The 12,012-nt window shown below is 53.4% G+C and overlaps 1 protein-coding gene across 6 annotated transcripts in view; it reads left to right on the top strand.

The window, feature by feature from the left end:
- Window positions 1-12,012, top strand: part of TARBP1 (TAR (HIV-1) RNA binding protein 1) — a 62,703-nt gene that overhangs the window by 27,201 nt on the left and 23,490 nt on the right. For 5 of the 6 annotated variants that reach the window (XM_061559526.1, XM_061559528.1, XM_061559525.1 and 2 more), the window contains 4 exons: window positions 7,733-7,843; window positions 9,313-9,462; window positions 9,876-9,962; window positions 11,388-11,611. In XM_061559526.1, the coding sequence (XP_061415510.1) occupies window positions 7,733-7,843; window positions 9,313-9,462; window positions 9,876-9,962; window positions 11,388-11,611 (572 nt within the window). The remainder of the gene's footprint in view (window positions 1-7,732; window positions 7,844-9,312; window positions 9,463-9,875; window positions 9,963-11,387; window positions 11,612-12,012) is intronic. The other variant, XM_061559527.1, reaches the window with a different exon arrangement.

The raw sequence follows: 12,012 nt of genomic DNA, 5'->3' as shown, positions 1-12,012 counted from the left end.
TTAGTGCGCGGCGGCTGACCCTGTGATTTTTGACTCGGCGCTCTCGGGAGATTCGTAGTGAACATCTCCCAGACCGTATACAATGCTACAATGATACAGGCATTGCCACCACTGCACGTATGCGTCATGAAGCCCTCTCAGAAAACGATGATGACGCAACCGTACCTTCTCTTCCTTCTGCTTTATCCTGTGGTCGTTGCAGGGTCAACACCGGCCCGCCGTGGTCCACTCTTGCGGTATCCCACCTTTCTGGCTTTTGGGCTTTCGCCGTGGTCATCGGAATAGCATAAGCACTTTATTGCAGTAGAGGTGTCGGTCGGTCGGATATTTGTGCTCCGTACATAACGCTGTAGTCCAGATGCTTTGAATACATCACGATGTAGGTAAACATAGGTCCATGAATGCATTGAAGCCCCTTTAACGAGCATTTCGTTTCGTGACCAACTCTCCTGTGCATGAAGTACCTGTATTTCTCTCGGCGATTACACGGTAATGGAATTCGTCAAGTTCATTGTTTTAGTTGGGTGGGAACCGAAGAGACCGGGAGAGAGCCTCATTTGCAAGAGTGACCTGGTCCACCAAAACTGACGAATGTAAAACGAATAAAAACTACAGCATTGTGAAGCAATGGCAAGTGCAGTGCGGGCGTAATCGCCATGGCGATGAGATGGGCTCTGTTATGAGTCGCACCGCCCAGTTACACGAGAACAAATTGTTTGATGAGACTCGTACGGTGAGACAACCCCCGTGACCGATACGGCATGGAGCGGCCCGCACCTAGCAGTATCTTGACATTAGGCTGTATATATGTACGTTGAACTCCTTCAGCTGTAAATCACGACTATGAATATATATTTAATGAACAAATCACCTGGAATGAAGCCAAGCAGGCTTGAGCCCGACGTGATGAGGCTTGGATGGGCGACCACTGCGTCTAAATCACGTTGTGCTATTGGCTGGTGCGGGGCTTCGCTGGGGGCAACAGGAGGTAGTGCAGCGTACGCAATTGTTGTACTGTACGTCTATGCTCCCCCTCCCCACTTCTCCAACCTGCACTGACCAGCTGGATGAAGTATGGTCAAGTAACCCCCACGACCTGGACGGCTTGGAGGAGGCCTCCGTCCCGCAGTGGTTTAACAAAGGGCTGTGTGTATGTGTATAACGTACATAGAGGTGTGTGTGTGAACGTTGCATGTAGGAGCGTGAGTGGATGGAGAGTGGAGACTGAGAGAGCCCATTAGGCTGACAAGGTCAGGTAAAGCAGCGCCCCTGTGTGCGTGCGGACACAGGGCGCCAGCGATGCTCACAATGGGACATTGAGTTGGCGCGGGGGGGGGCGGCAGGGGGTGGGGGGGGTGCCGAGGTCACCGTTATTGCTGGAGCGCCGCGTGCGGTAGCGCATTAAAGTTTTATTGTTTCAAGGGCGCTAATTGACGGCTAAAAATAAACGAGCAGACACTTGCGCAGGAAGTGTGGTCGCTGCAGAGGGTGTGGGGGAGGGGGGGGCTCGTCATACCCCACGGCCGCTCTCTCCCAGAATGATTTGTTTCCGTTTTTTCGGCTTGCGTGCGATTGTGGAGCGATCGTTACGAAATGACGAAGACGACGACGAGAGGCCAACGTTTCTTTTTGTACATGAGTTTACACGTACAGCACAGGGCGCTTCAAAAAATGTTAACGCTTCTGAGAATTTGCAATAATACCACAAGAAAAGGTGCCTCCGGAGACCACCTGGAGAAGATTCCAGGCACGTGTTGACAATGATGGCGAACAAGTGGAGAGACTCCCTGACTTTTTGAAGCTATTAACATTTACATTTGTTATCATGTTACAGTGTATGAACCGTTCTTTTTCCATTGAAAACGGTAGTCCCATATAAGTGTTAACTGTATTTGGGTAGTAATCAACGAACTCTTTTTGTTTTCTACTGAGCTACACAGCTCTTTGTCAGAAGCCACCTGGCAATCACAAATGATAGCTCCACGAAGTGGCTCACCACGTGGACATTTCTATCAGCAGCCCCATACTCTGAACGCACGTTTCTAGTGACGATGGAGAGCGGGTGGCTATGGGAAGAAAGAGGAGCACAGTGACAATTCCAGTACATGATACCGTATTCTCCAGAAAGTAAGACGCGTCCATCACAGCTTTTGCTTTATAACACAAGGGGAAAAAGTGCATCTTGTCGTCTGGAGAATATGGTGATAATTCTGTATTTTCCCTGAGAGCCTCGCAGTCTTAAGATCCGTTTTTCATCAACATCATCATCATCCTTTAATTACACTACACCTCCCTTGCAGTGTATCTGGCGGCGCTAAATCCACTAATCCTCGTTTGTCATGTTGGAGTACCTGGAGAAAACCCACACTTTTCAGGGGGTAACATGCAAAGTTGCACACATAGAGATTCAATAATCCGTCGCTGTCACTCCCTGACCGCCTCACAAAACGGAGAGCGATGTGGACATGTGACTCGCCAAGAGAGCAAATCTGGAGCGAGCCGTAGCGACAGCGAGGACGATCATGAGACGGCGGGCAACACAGAGAGGCACCTGTTGTGTTGAGAGCCCCGCCTGGCTACGTGCAGAGCGACATACTGGGTGTGACCCCAGTGAACCCCTGGTGCCCTCCCGACCCCGTCATTCAAACACGATAAGGACGTGTTCTGCAAACAGCACAGCGGGCGTGTTTTAACCCCTCCCTCCCTTTTTCTGCCCGGCCATTCGACGCGACCTCTCAGCGGGCTCGCCTGCGAGGGCTGGGAGCCTTCCTGCGCGTGTCGCACTTTTCGTCCCTCCCTGGGGGGGGTGGGGGGTGGGTGGGGGGTGGCTCCGTCGCCTAAAGGCGGCCGCGGGCAGCGCGGGCGGTTTAATTTGTCGCTGGCGGCGACGTGCCGGGGTTCGTAAAAGACGAGCGCTCGTGCGCCGCTGGGTTTAGGAGGCGCGCTGCCAAACGCTGCCTCCACTGCCCGTCTGCGTCACCTTTTAATATCTGGGGGCTCTTCACCTCGAGTAGCCGGGTTAGAAAGAGCGCTTGTTCTGTTTGCCATGGCAAGCAGTCGGATCATTTAGCCAAAACGGCCGTCCTCAGCGGTTGCTGCTGAATGGGCTTGGCGAGTCATCGGCCCGGCCCGACGCCATCTCCCCCACTCTCCTCGTCACGCACAGAGCGGGTTCCGCCACTTCGCAGTGCTTAGCAAGAAATATGACATCTTCGGTCTTCCAGAATATGTATTTGGCACGTAGCGATTCAACCGCACAACAGCGATGTGATGAGTTTTCACGATTCAGGAATGGATCCTTTCTTTCGTGCAGTTTCGTTCACCCCATTAGCCCAACTGTGATGTTAGAGTACCATTTGTATGTAATTCATGTTGTCAACAAATGTACACGCACAATTTTATGCATTTATATTCGGCATAGGAATGCATGTCAATCGATTAAGCGGTACATTGTTTAAATCGATGAATCAATGCATATAATTATAATGTAGCTTGTGAATATACTGATTTAGATTTGTTTGCAACATATAGTGGACGTACTTATTTTATCTCGAGAAAGAGAGCAGTCGGCCACGACCAATCCACTGCTGTGTTAAGGCCTCCCCTGCACGCGGGCTGATTTCGTCGCTCCATCTCTGCGGTGGACGCCCTCTCGGGGCGGCTTCCTCCCTCTGACTTCCGTTCCGTCGTTAGCTCTCAACCGCCGGTCGTCGTGCCTTCTCTCGACGTGCCCTGCCCTCTTGCTGTTGCTCACGGTCAAAAATGTGTCTTCAAGCGACGTATCCTCCTTAATCCGTGCGTTGCTCCCTGTGTCTCTCAGAGAATTTCCAAGCCTTTGGCTCTCCGCACTTCTTTGCACACTTTTCAGCTTTCGTTCCGGTTGCTTTGTTCTGGCTCCTTTGTCCACGTCTAATCCACGTCATGTGGATCAGACACGGATCACACACGTGGATCCGACATTGACGTCATCGCACGTAACATACACATGTTGCACAATGCTTGTTGCGCACTTTGTTTATGTTGTGTTCATGTATTTCTCAGTATTGTTGTATGGATTGTGTGTTGTTTTGGTTTTTTCCTCGTCACGCTGGGTTGTTTGGGTATTGCGTACACTAATATCCATTGTGGTTTGTTACAGGGACATACAGTATTGTTGGGATTGAGCGGTGGCGGAGTGGTTAGCGCACCGTGTTATGAACCAAGCCACACCAGTTTGATCCCCGGCCACGGCCAACACCAGTGGCGAGAGTGAAGTCTAAAGCGGTCCTGGGCACGCTGCCCCCCTTAGCAACCCACACCGTACGATCAACGAGTGTGGGGAGGCGCTTCATCCAGCAGTGGATTGATAAATCCTTCACGTCGTGCACACGAGGGTCCTGGCAGCAGAATTTCCGGGTCATCTAGAGTTTGGAGGGAGGCGCGAGGGTTTTTGGGGAGGAGGCCGTCGCGGAGAGGGGCTCAGCCGTCGGCTCTGGCTGCGGACGACGGCAACAGCAGCGGCCACGGCGGTGGCTGTGAGAGACGTTGCCCGTCACCCGATTCCCTCCTCGTCTTCGTCTACCCCTCTCGATTGACGCTAGCCAATCCCCGGGGGAGGGGCCGTTTCTATGCTGGACGTCGCCGCGTGCGTGCGCCGTGGCGGTGTTCCGTGCCGACGCGCCGCGCCGCCGCCCACCGGCGCGCGTCAGGCAGGCGCGGCCACCTCGCACCGACGCCCCTCGTACCCTCCTCTTCGTCCCTCTTCTTCGTGGATTGAAGGGAATGTATTTCCGCGTAAAGGGGGACTAGACCGCGACGCTACGACAGCGTCCTGCCCTTAGCCGTTCCGCTGATCTCTGAGCGTGCGTGGCCCGCCCATTGGGGTTAATGTCGGGGTGGAGGTTCGTTTGCTTTGAGGTGTGGGGTTATGGAAAGGAACGGGGCCGGAGTTAAGGCCGGGGTAAGGAATAGGGTCGCAGATAAGGAGATAGGGTTCGGATTTTATGGGTGCCGACGGTGCTGAGAGTAATTAAGGAGCTCATTGGAGCTTCCTTTGCTGCCCCTGGGACCCATCTTTGTTGGTGCTGGGCTCCAGTTGTTTCGTCGCAGGCTGCCCCCCACGTTCTTGATCTCTGCTCGCCAATCCCCCATCCGCTCGTCCACGCGAATGTGGTTTTCATTATTAGAGAGTGTCTTGAGATATGATTGTATTGCGACGGCATATAAATGAACACTGTTGTTGTTGAGAGACGTGGATAAGATTAGTGTCAGAGTTTGCGGCTGGGGCTGGGTGAATAAAGTCGATACAGACCACCGCAGCCTTTGTCCACGGACTAAACCTGCAGCACGCGTGCACCGTGACACGGACAGAATATTATAACTTCTGCGAGCAGTGGCGGGAAGCGGCAAGAACTGTAATCAACAAATAGTCACTCCGATCCCGAATGCACACACAAAATAGATGCAACAATGACTGCTCGGTCATTCAACTGAAAGAAATTGCGCTCGCGGAGTGCAAAACGCTTCCAAAGATAATGCGCGAAGTGGACTGATGAAGGGCCCCGGGTGAATTTGCCGACCGATTACGACGCGCGGCCCCAGCGTGAAGTGAAAGCCACTCTTACGCTTCGGTTTTCAAAATAGCCGCTCGCTCAAAACGTCTTCTGTTTTTTTGTTGTTGCTTGCCCGGGTCGGCGTGCGGTCGTGAGCACGTGTTATACCGGCGCACACGAGACGTCAACGGTGGCTGTCCCCACGTGCCAAGCTTATGTCACAATAACCGGTACCTGAGGTGTCCTGAAATGACCCAAAATTACCTGGACCTACCTGAAGTTGATTGATTGGCGGTGTTTTTTCAACCACGTGAGAGCCCTTGGGATTCATTATTTCTGGCAAGGGAGACCACACGGGTGCCATAGTTACGTATGGACGGCCATTTTCAATCTCTACTGTTTTCACGATGTGTTGTGTTGACCTTAAAAAACCTAAATTTTCCGTAAACGAGGCAAATGTCCCAGTGCCCCGTGTCTCAAATGCGTTATTTCTGTTTGTCGCACAAGACGTTATGTAACGCTTTACATAACCGTTTGTAATGCAAATGCAACGACCCAATTCATTAGCCGAGACGGCACAAGAACTGGGGCGTTTAAAATCGGCTCTGCAGCCTGGCAGGAGATTAAATGGAGTACGAAATAAAAACATCAAAGAATTGCGCTACGGAAGATTATTTAATCGTTATTTTTCGAGCAGTGTGTAAAATCAAAGGCAAGCTCATCCATTCCTTTGACTGCCTCAACACTTACCAGACAGGCTTGTTATCTAGACCGGTGGTGCACTTTCGTGGATAGGCGCACAGCGGCAGAGCATACAAATGTCATCCCACGATGCACCGCGCCTCCATTGCCAAATGTCACACGGGTGTGCGGACACTTGACCGCTGCCCTGCGCTGCCGATAGACCACCTCGTGGTTACCTCTCTATGCTGCCGATGTGTTCGTGGCCACAGTTACGAGCTGCTGCTTTCCGCGCCCTCCACTTGGACACCCGGCCAGAACCGCGTTGAGGTCCTCACGTGCGCTGAACGTCTCTCGTCCCGCCAAATCCACGTCGCGTGAATTCACGACCCTGAAAGCTTTTGTTATGAACATTTCAGTCTGCGGCAATTTAAAAGCATATTACCGTGCTGAAGTGGTTCGTGGTTTCATGTCTTAATGTTTTTTTTCAAACATACTAACAGAGGTACGCTGGTAGCCGAGTGCTCAGAGCATTGAGCCAGCACAGCTGAAATCCTGAGTTAAAATCCGTGTTTCAGCCATCCGTGATTAAAACTGTTTCTCAAATGTAGGGAGTTCATGGTCCCCAACTTGGTCACAATCTCATTAAAAAAATCTGGTTTACTTCATTTGGTAAAAAAATTGCCAGCTCTAAACGTAAAAAAAATATATAAATTTTTATGTAATAGACGGACATCTCTATAGCAAGCAGCATGGGGAATTGCAGTGCCCTAAGCATGGATACAATAGATCACTTGAAGGGGTTTCACAGCTAGTTATGTGGTGTATAATATGTTAAATCACGGGATTTATTGGACAAGTCACCTCCCACATGCCCTTCTCTAACGCAGGGTTCTGCGCTTACCTGCGAGTTTGAAATGGGCAAGTCTTGCATCCCGCGCCATGGCACTGCCAGAGTTATTGCAAATAGAATTGGGAAAAGCCAGCAGTAAGTATATAAACAAATAACTCTAAATGGACTCTGCTAGAACGGTCTCCCCCAGAACCATTAACTTACATTGCTGTTTATATATATGTGTCAAAAAGCAAATCGACAATAAAGGTTTTTTGGGTTCGATCGCGTAGATATAATTGTGTCGTTAAACCCGCCACCACCCGACACAGCCAATTAGTAATGTTTGTCACGTAAACAAAACGTGAAAATTAGTTACTACTTGAGCACACCGGTGATGTGTTGGAGAGTAAACCCACAACATTTACAAGTGGAGGTTTTTCTTTAAAAACTTTTTTATTTAATTTCCCATCTCGTAGTCTCCTATATGTCCCCTGCCCTCTCTTCTCAATGCCCTCTCAACCCCCTGAGTCTATTGAAGATCGAGGCAGTCGGTTTCCTCTGAGTTGACGGCACCGGGGGGGGGGGGGGGGGAGTGGGGGGGGTTTGTTTTTTCGCCGAGCGGGTGGCGGTGGCGTAGGGAGAGAGAGAGGGCGCGAGGCAGCGGCTGCGTGCGTCTCGCCCCCAGGACCGGGCGATGGCGGCGGGGAAGGCGCGCTGCTTCGCCAACTCGGACCAGCACCGCGCGCGCAACCGGCTGTGGCAGGCCGTGCTGCTGCTGCTGCCCTCGCAGGGCCCGGTAAGCATCGCCACGGGGGGTCCCGCCCCCCGCCCTGCCCCAGCCTCCCACTGGCGGCAGAATATGCGTCGTCGTTCGGCACCCGCGGTGTTGGCGAGGATGGTGGGGGGGGGGAGGCTGAGTATCCCCCCCCCTCACCACCCCCTTCCTAATTCTTAGCGGTCCTAAAAGTGTCATTACAATTTTTCAAAACGTTGGAGGTTTTTCTTTTCATGTTCAAATAACGCACGGCAGGCAAGAGTGGATTGTACCGCAACGCATTCTCTTCACCGTTCAACGTTTGTTTAAAGTTCGCCGCCCTACTTTCAACAAAGTGACGCTGCAGGGTGGGATTCCGTAAAAAAATACTCTCAGCGTTAGACATGACGGTCCCCCACCTCATCTATCCCCTCGTCCACGTTCCTCCTTTGCGCTGCTGCTCTGTCACTCGTTGGCGTTATCGGTGACCCACTACCCGACCTTCGCTTTTGCCTCGAGTGCATCGAGAGGTCCCTTTCGTCACCGTGGCAACCGCGTACCGGTATCTCGTGCAGCGCGTTGACGGTACCGTGCAGCCCGTGACTTCTGCACGTGGATTCCAACAAACGAGGTTCCTGACAATGGGCACGAGGAAGCAAATCCAATTCCCAAACACCGTCTCACAAGGTGGTGGGGGGCGGGGCGGGGGGCACAGCCGTGTTTTGATTAAAATTTAGTGGCGGCTCGGCATCGTGACTCCGACCAGAGTGGAGTAATTTACTTAACGCCCGCGGAGGCCACTTAGCGCAAACGAAATCGACGTCTCTCCGCAAGTCGGCCGTGTCCTCTACGCATACTCCATGGGTCAGCGCTGCAACGGTCGATCATTTATTCCGAGTTATTCGCTTAATAATTATCTTTGTTTGCACGGGGGCATTATTAATTCATATACCATATCTCAACACATCCCTTGCATCGCTTATAGGACATCGCTTAGAAATTTTAATATGTTGTCGTTATTTGATTAGCGACCAATTGAGGAGAGGTGTTATTCATCCGATTTTCCAAGGTTGTATAGAACGGTGATAGGAAAATGTTGATATTGATATTTGACATTCTGACATAACATTTCATGGGTTGTCTTATAATGAACAATTGAATGAATGAATGGAGATACGCACAGGGGAAAGAGTAAGTGTAAGACTTCAGCGGCACGAGTGTGCTGTTGGTATCTGTTGGGGTCGCTGTCATCGGCACGTTTCGCTATCAACATTTAAGCAGAGGTGGCTGTGCCCATCGGCAAAATCAGAAACCGGTTGGAGCCCGCTTAGCGATGCTGAACGCTGCTCCCGCACGCGTGAGATGTGTAACGGTTACCGGCTGATCGCCAGTGGCTCTCACTGCACGGGGTCCTCAAAACCACGCAGAGCGCCCCGGGATTAATGCCCCCCCCCCCCCCTTTATCCGACTTCACCCACGGCTGGTCCCGGCGCCCTCTCGCCTCTCGCCAGGACGAGGTGGAGCGCGTGTTTGCGAGGGCGTGCGCGGCGACGGCGGACGACAACCAGCCGTCCGTGGCCTACCTGCTCGAGTGGGCGCTCGTGCTCGCGCTCAACCGACGGCCGCACCTCCTGGGCGATCTCGTCGCCGCCCTCGCCTACGTGAGCCGGCGCGCTGGACCCCGCGCGCCACGCCGCCCGCACGCGTTGAACCGCGCCTGCGCCAGTTTTAATCGGTTGTGCTGTGAGCTGTGTGGAGTCTCGTCGATTAAAATTGATCGCGATGGTCGTGTCGAACGTATCGCGATCGCGCGCGTGCGGATCCGTTGATCGTTATACGATATGCGCGAATTGAACGTAATTGATGTGCCAACGTCACGTTTAGGCATAATGGCACTAACTTCGCAAATGAGACTTAGAAGAATAATGTCTTAAATGGAATCGCGACCCAGAGTCGTGACAATTCATCGATTCATTGTGTGGGGGTAGATGGTCACATTTTGATTTCGCTATTTCACGTCTTGACCTCATGAATGAGGGCGTTAACACGAAGCCTGTTGCGTGGCTGAGACCAGGACCCGGAGAAAAACAAGAGCTGCGTCTGCAGCCTGCTCTCCGTGCTCGCTCACTTCCCAACGGTGGCCGCCAGCAACTCGGACAAGGTACTCGCTGTGGCCACGCTGTGGATGATTCACGGTTCACTTCACGCACGCTTTTTGGATTGGTTTTTGCTGCACGGTCGTATTTGAATGAACGGCGTACGGTGACCGTTTTGTATCTGTGAGGTGATTAAGACTTCGATTAAGTCGGAAAATATATCGCCAGCTCTAACTTACGGCCTCCAGACCACACAAGCACCCGCCAATCCATCCCCCGCACCCCCGATTAGCACGGTCGGCTACGCGCATTGCAAAAGAAGTTCAACACGCGCGCACACGCGTGCGTTAAACGCCTTACGGCTTCGCCGTCATCTGCCTACGCTCGACAACCCGGTTTGGTCGCGGGCGGCCAAAACCCGGATTTAGCCCAGGTTCTTGTCGGCGGTGCCCGCTCGGCACCCCCACCTCCGCGCCACCGCTTGCCGCCATCGTGGTTAACCAGCGGAGGGGCGGGGGGGGGCGGGGGGGTTGCGCTCGTGCCCACGCGGTGGGGGGGGGGGGGTTGCGCTCGTGCCCACGCGGAGGGGCGGGAGGGGGCGGGGGGGTTGCGCTCGTGCCCACGCGGTGGGGGGGGGGGGGGGGGGGGGGGGGGGCACCTGCCCGCCGCCAACGGCGTGCGTCCCACGCAGCTCCCGTGAGCAACGCCAAATGAAAACACAGCGGGGTCCCGCCAAGGTCTCTCGGCACACGCCGCGTGTTTAGTCTGTGTTTTGATTTACTGTGCGTGTGTGTACGCGCACGTGCCGTGCGTATGTATATTGTAGAGACTTACAATTGTAAAAAAATACCACTCCCACGATTTTGGAAGGGATATGTGCATCCGCTGCTGCAACTCTAAGTTACGTTTCGAATTCTCCATGGTTCGTTCGTCGATCTATTGGCCTTTTACGATCACTGCCACGAAGTTTTAGTAGTGGGCTGTCGGTGGCGGTGGGAACCGCATACACTAGCTTAAACATCATCATCAACCATTATCTATCCACTGCTGGATGAGAGCCTTCCACAACTGATGCCGTCCCTCACAGTCCTGCAATGCAACATCCATATTGCTCCTGCACACGAGCAGATGTCATCTCTGCGCTGGACGTCCTCTCGTTCTTGTTCCCTCCTTTGGCTGCCACTCCTCCGTGCGTCTCGACCAGTTATTTAACTGCTGAGTTAAATTACTGGGCTGGGGCAGAACACATTTTCATTGAAAAGATGATAAATAACAATATGTGAAGGTAAAGGCGCAGCCCTGCAATTTATTGGTCATGTCACTACTGGAACAAGGGCCTCCGCGAGCAGGAGGAATCGAGAGCCCCTCTAGAGAGTATCTGGGCCGACTCTGCTACGCCGGCCAGACGTCTTCAATGGCAGTAAATGAAGCGGAAGTGATCGAGTCATCTGGCCGTGTTTTCCGCGCCCGTGGCTTGCTGGTGCGATCAGCAGGATGCCGGTCTCCGCTGCCTGCGCGCCGTGCTGCCCTGGTGCATGAGCCACAGCTTCCTCGTGCGACTCTACGCCCTGCTCACGCTGGGCCGCGTCTGGGGGGCGGTCTGCGCGCCGGGAGTTGCCGAGAGGCCGGCTGAGCCGGCCGACGGGGAGCTGCGGGCGCTGGCGCCGCTGGTGGAGGTGTGCCTGCGGGGCGCCGCCTGCATGCCGGCCGCCGGGTACGGTTTGTGGCGCCGCCGTCGCGGAACGCAAACACTCGCGGGCGACCGTGTCGTGTACTTTGCCCGTTAGCAGAGTGCACAACGGTTGCCCGTGACGTCGGTTGGGGGGTTTCGTTACTTCCAGCTGAAGCGACGGGCGCTGGTCGGGTGGCGGCGATGGACGTGATGGGTGGCTCGCGGCGACGATGGAGCCGACATTAGATGCCTACCTGCGGAACAATGCAGTGTCTCTCGAAGGCAGTACAGACAGTAGGGTTTAGACAGGCTGTTCGTGCAGTGTTGGCATATTTTTCTCTCGTGCGAGTGGGTTTTCTCCTGGGACATGTTTCTTTCCGCAATAAAAAATATAACGCTGCGTGTGAAATAACCGTATTAATGCCACTGAGGCGCCGTCTTGT

Source organism: Lethenteron reissneri, chromosome 25 (assembly GCF_015708825.2).
Source record: "Lethenteron reissneri isolate LAM-NWPU_2019-01 chromosome 25, ASM1570882v1, whole genome shotgun sequence".
In the NCBI taxonomy this organism is placed as follows: Eukaryota; Metazoa; Chordata; class Hyperoartia; order Petromyzontiformes; family Petromyzontidae; genus Lethenteron; species Lethenteron reissneri.
This window is presented reverse-complemented; position numbering and strand designations above follow the sequence as displayed.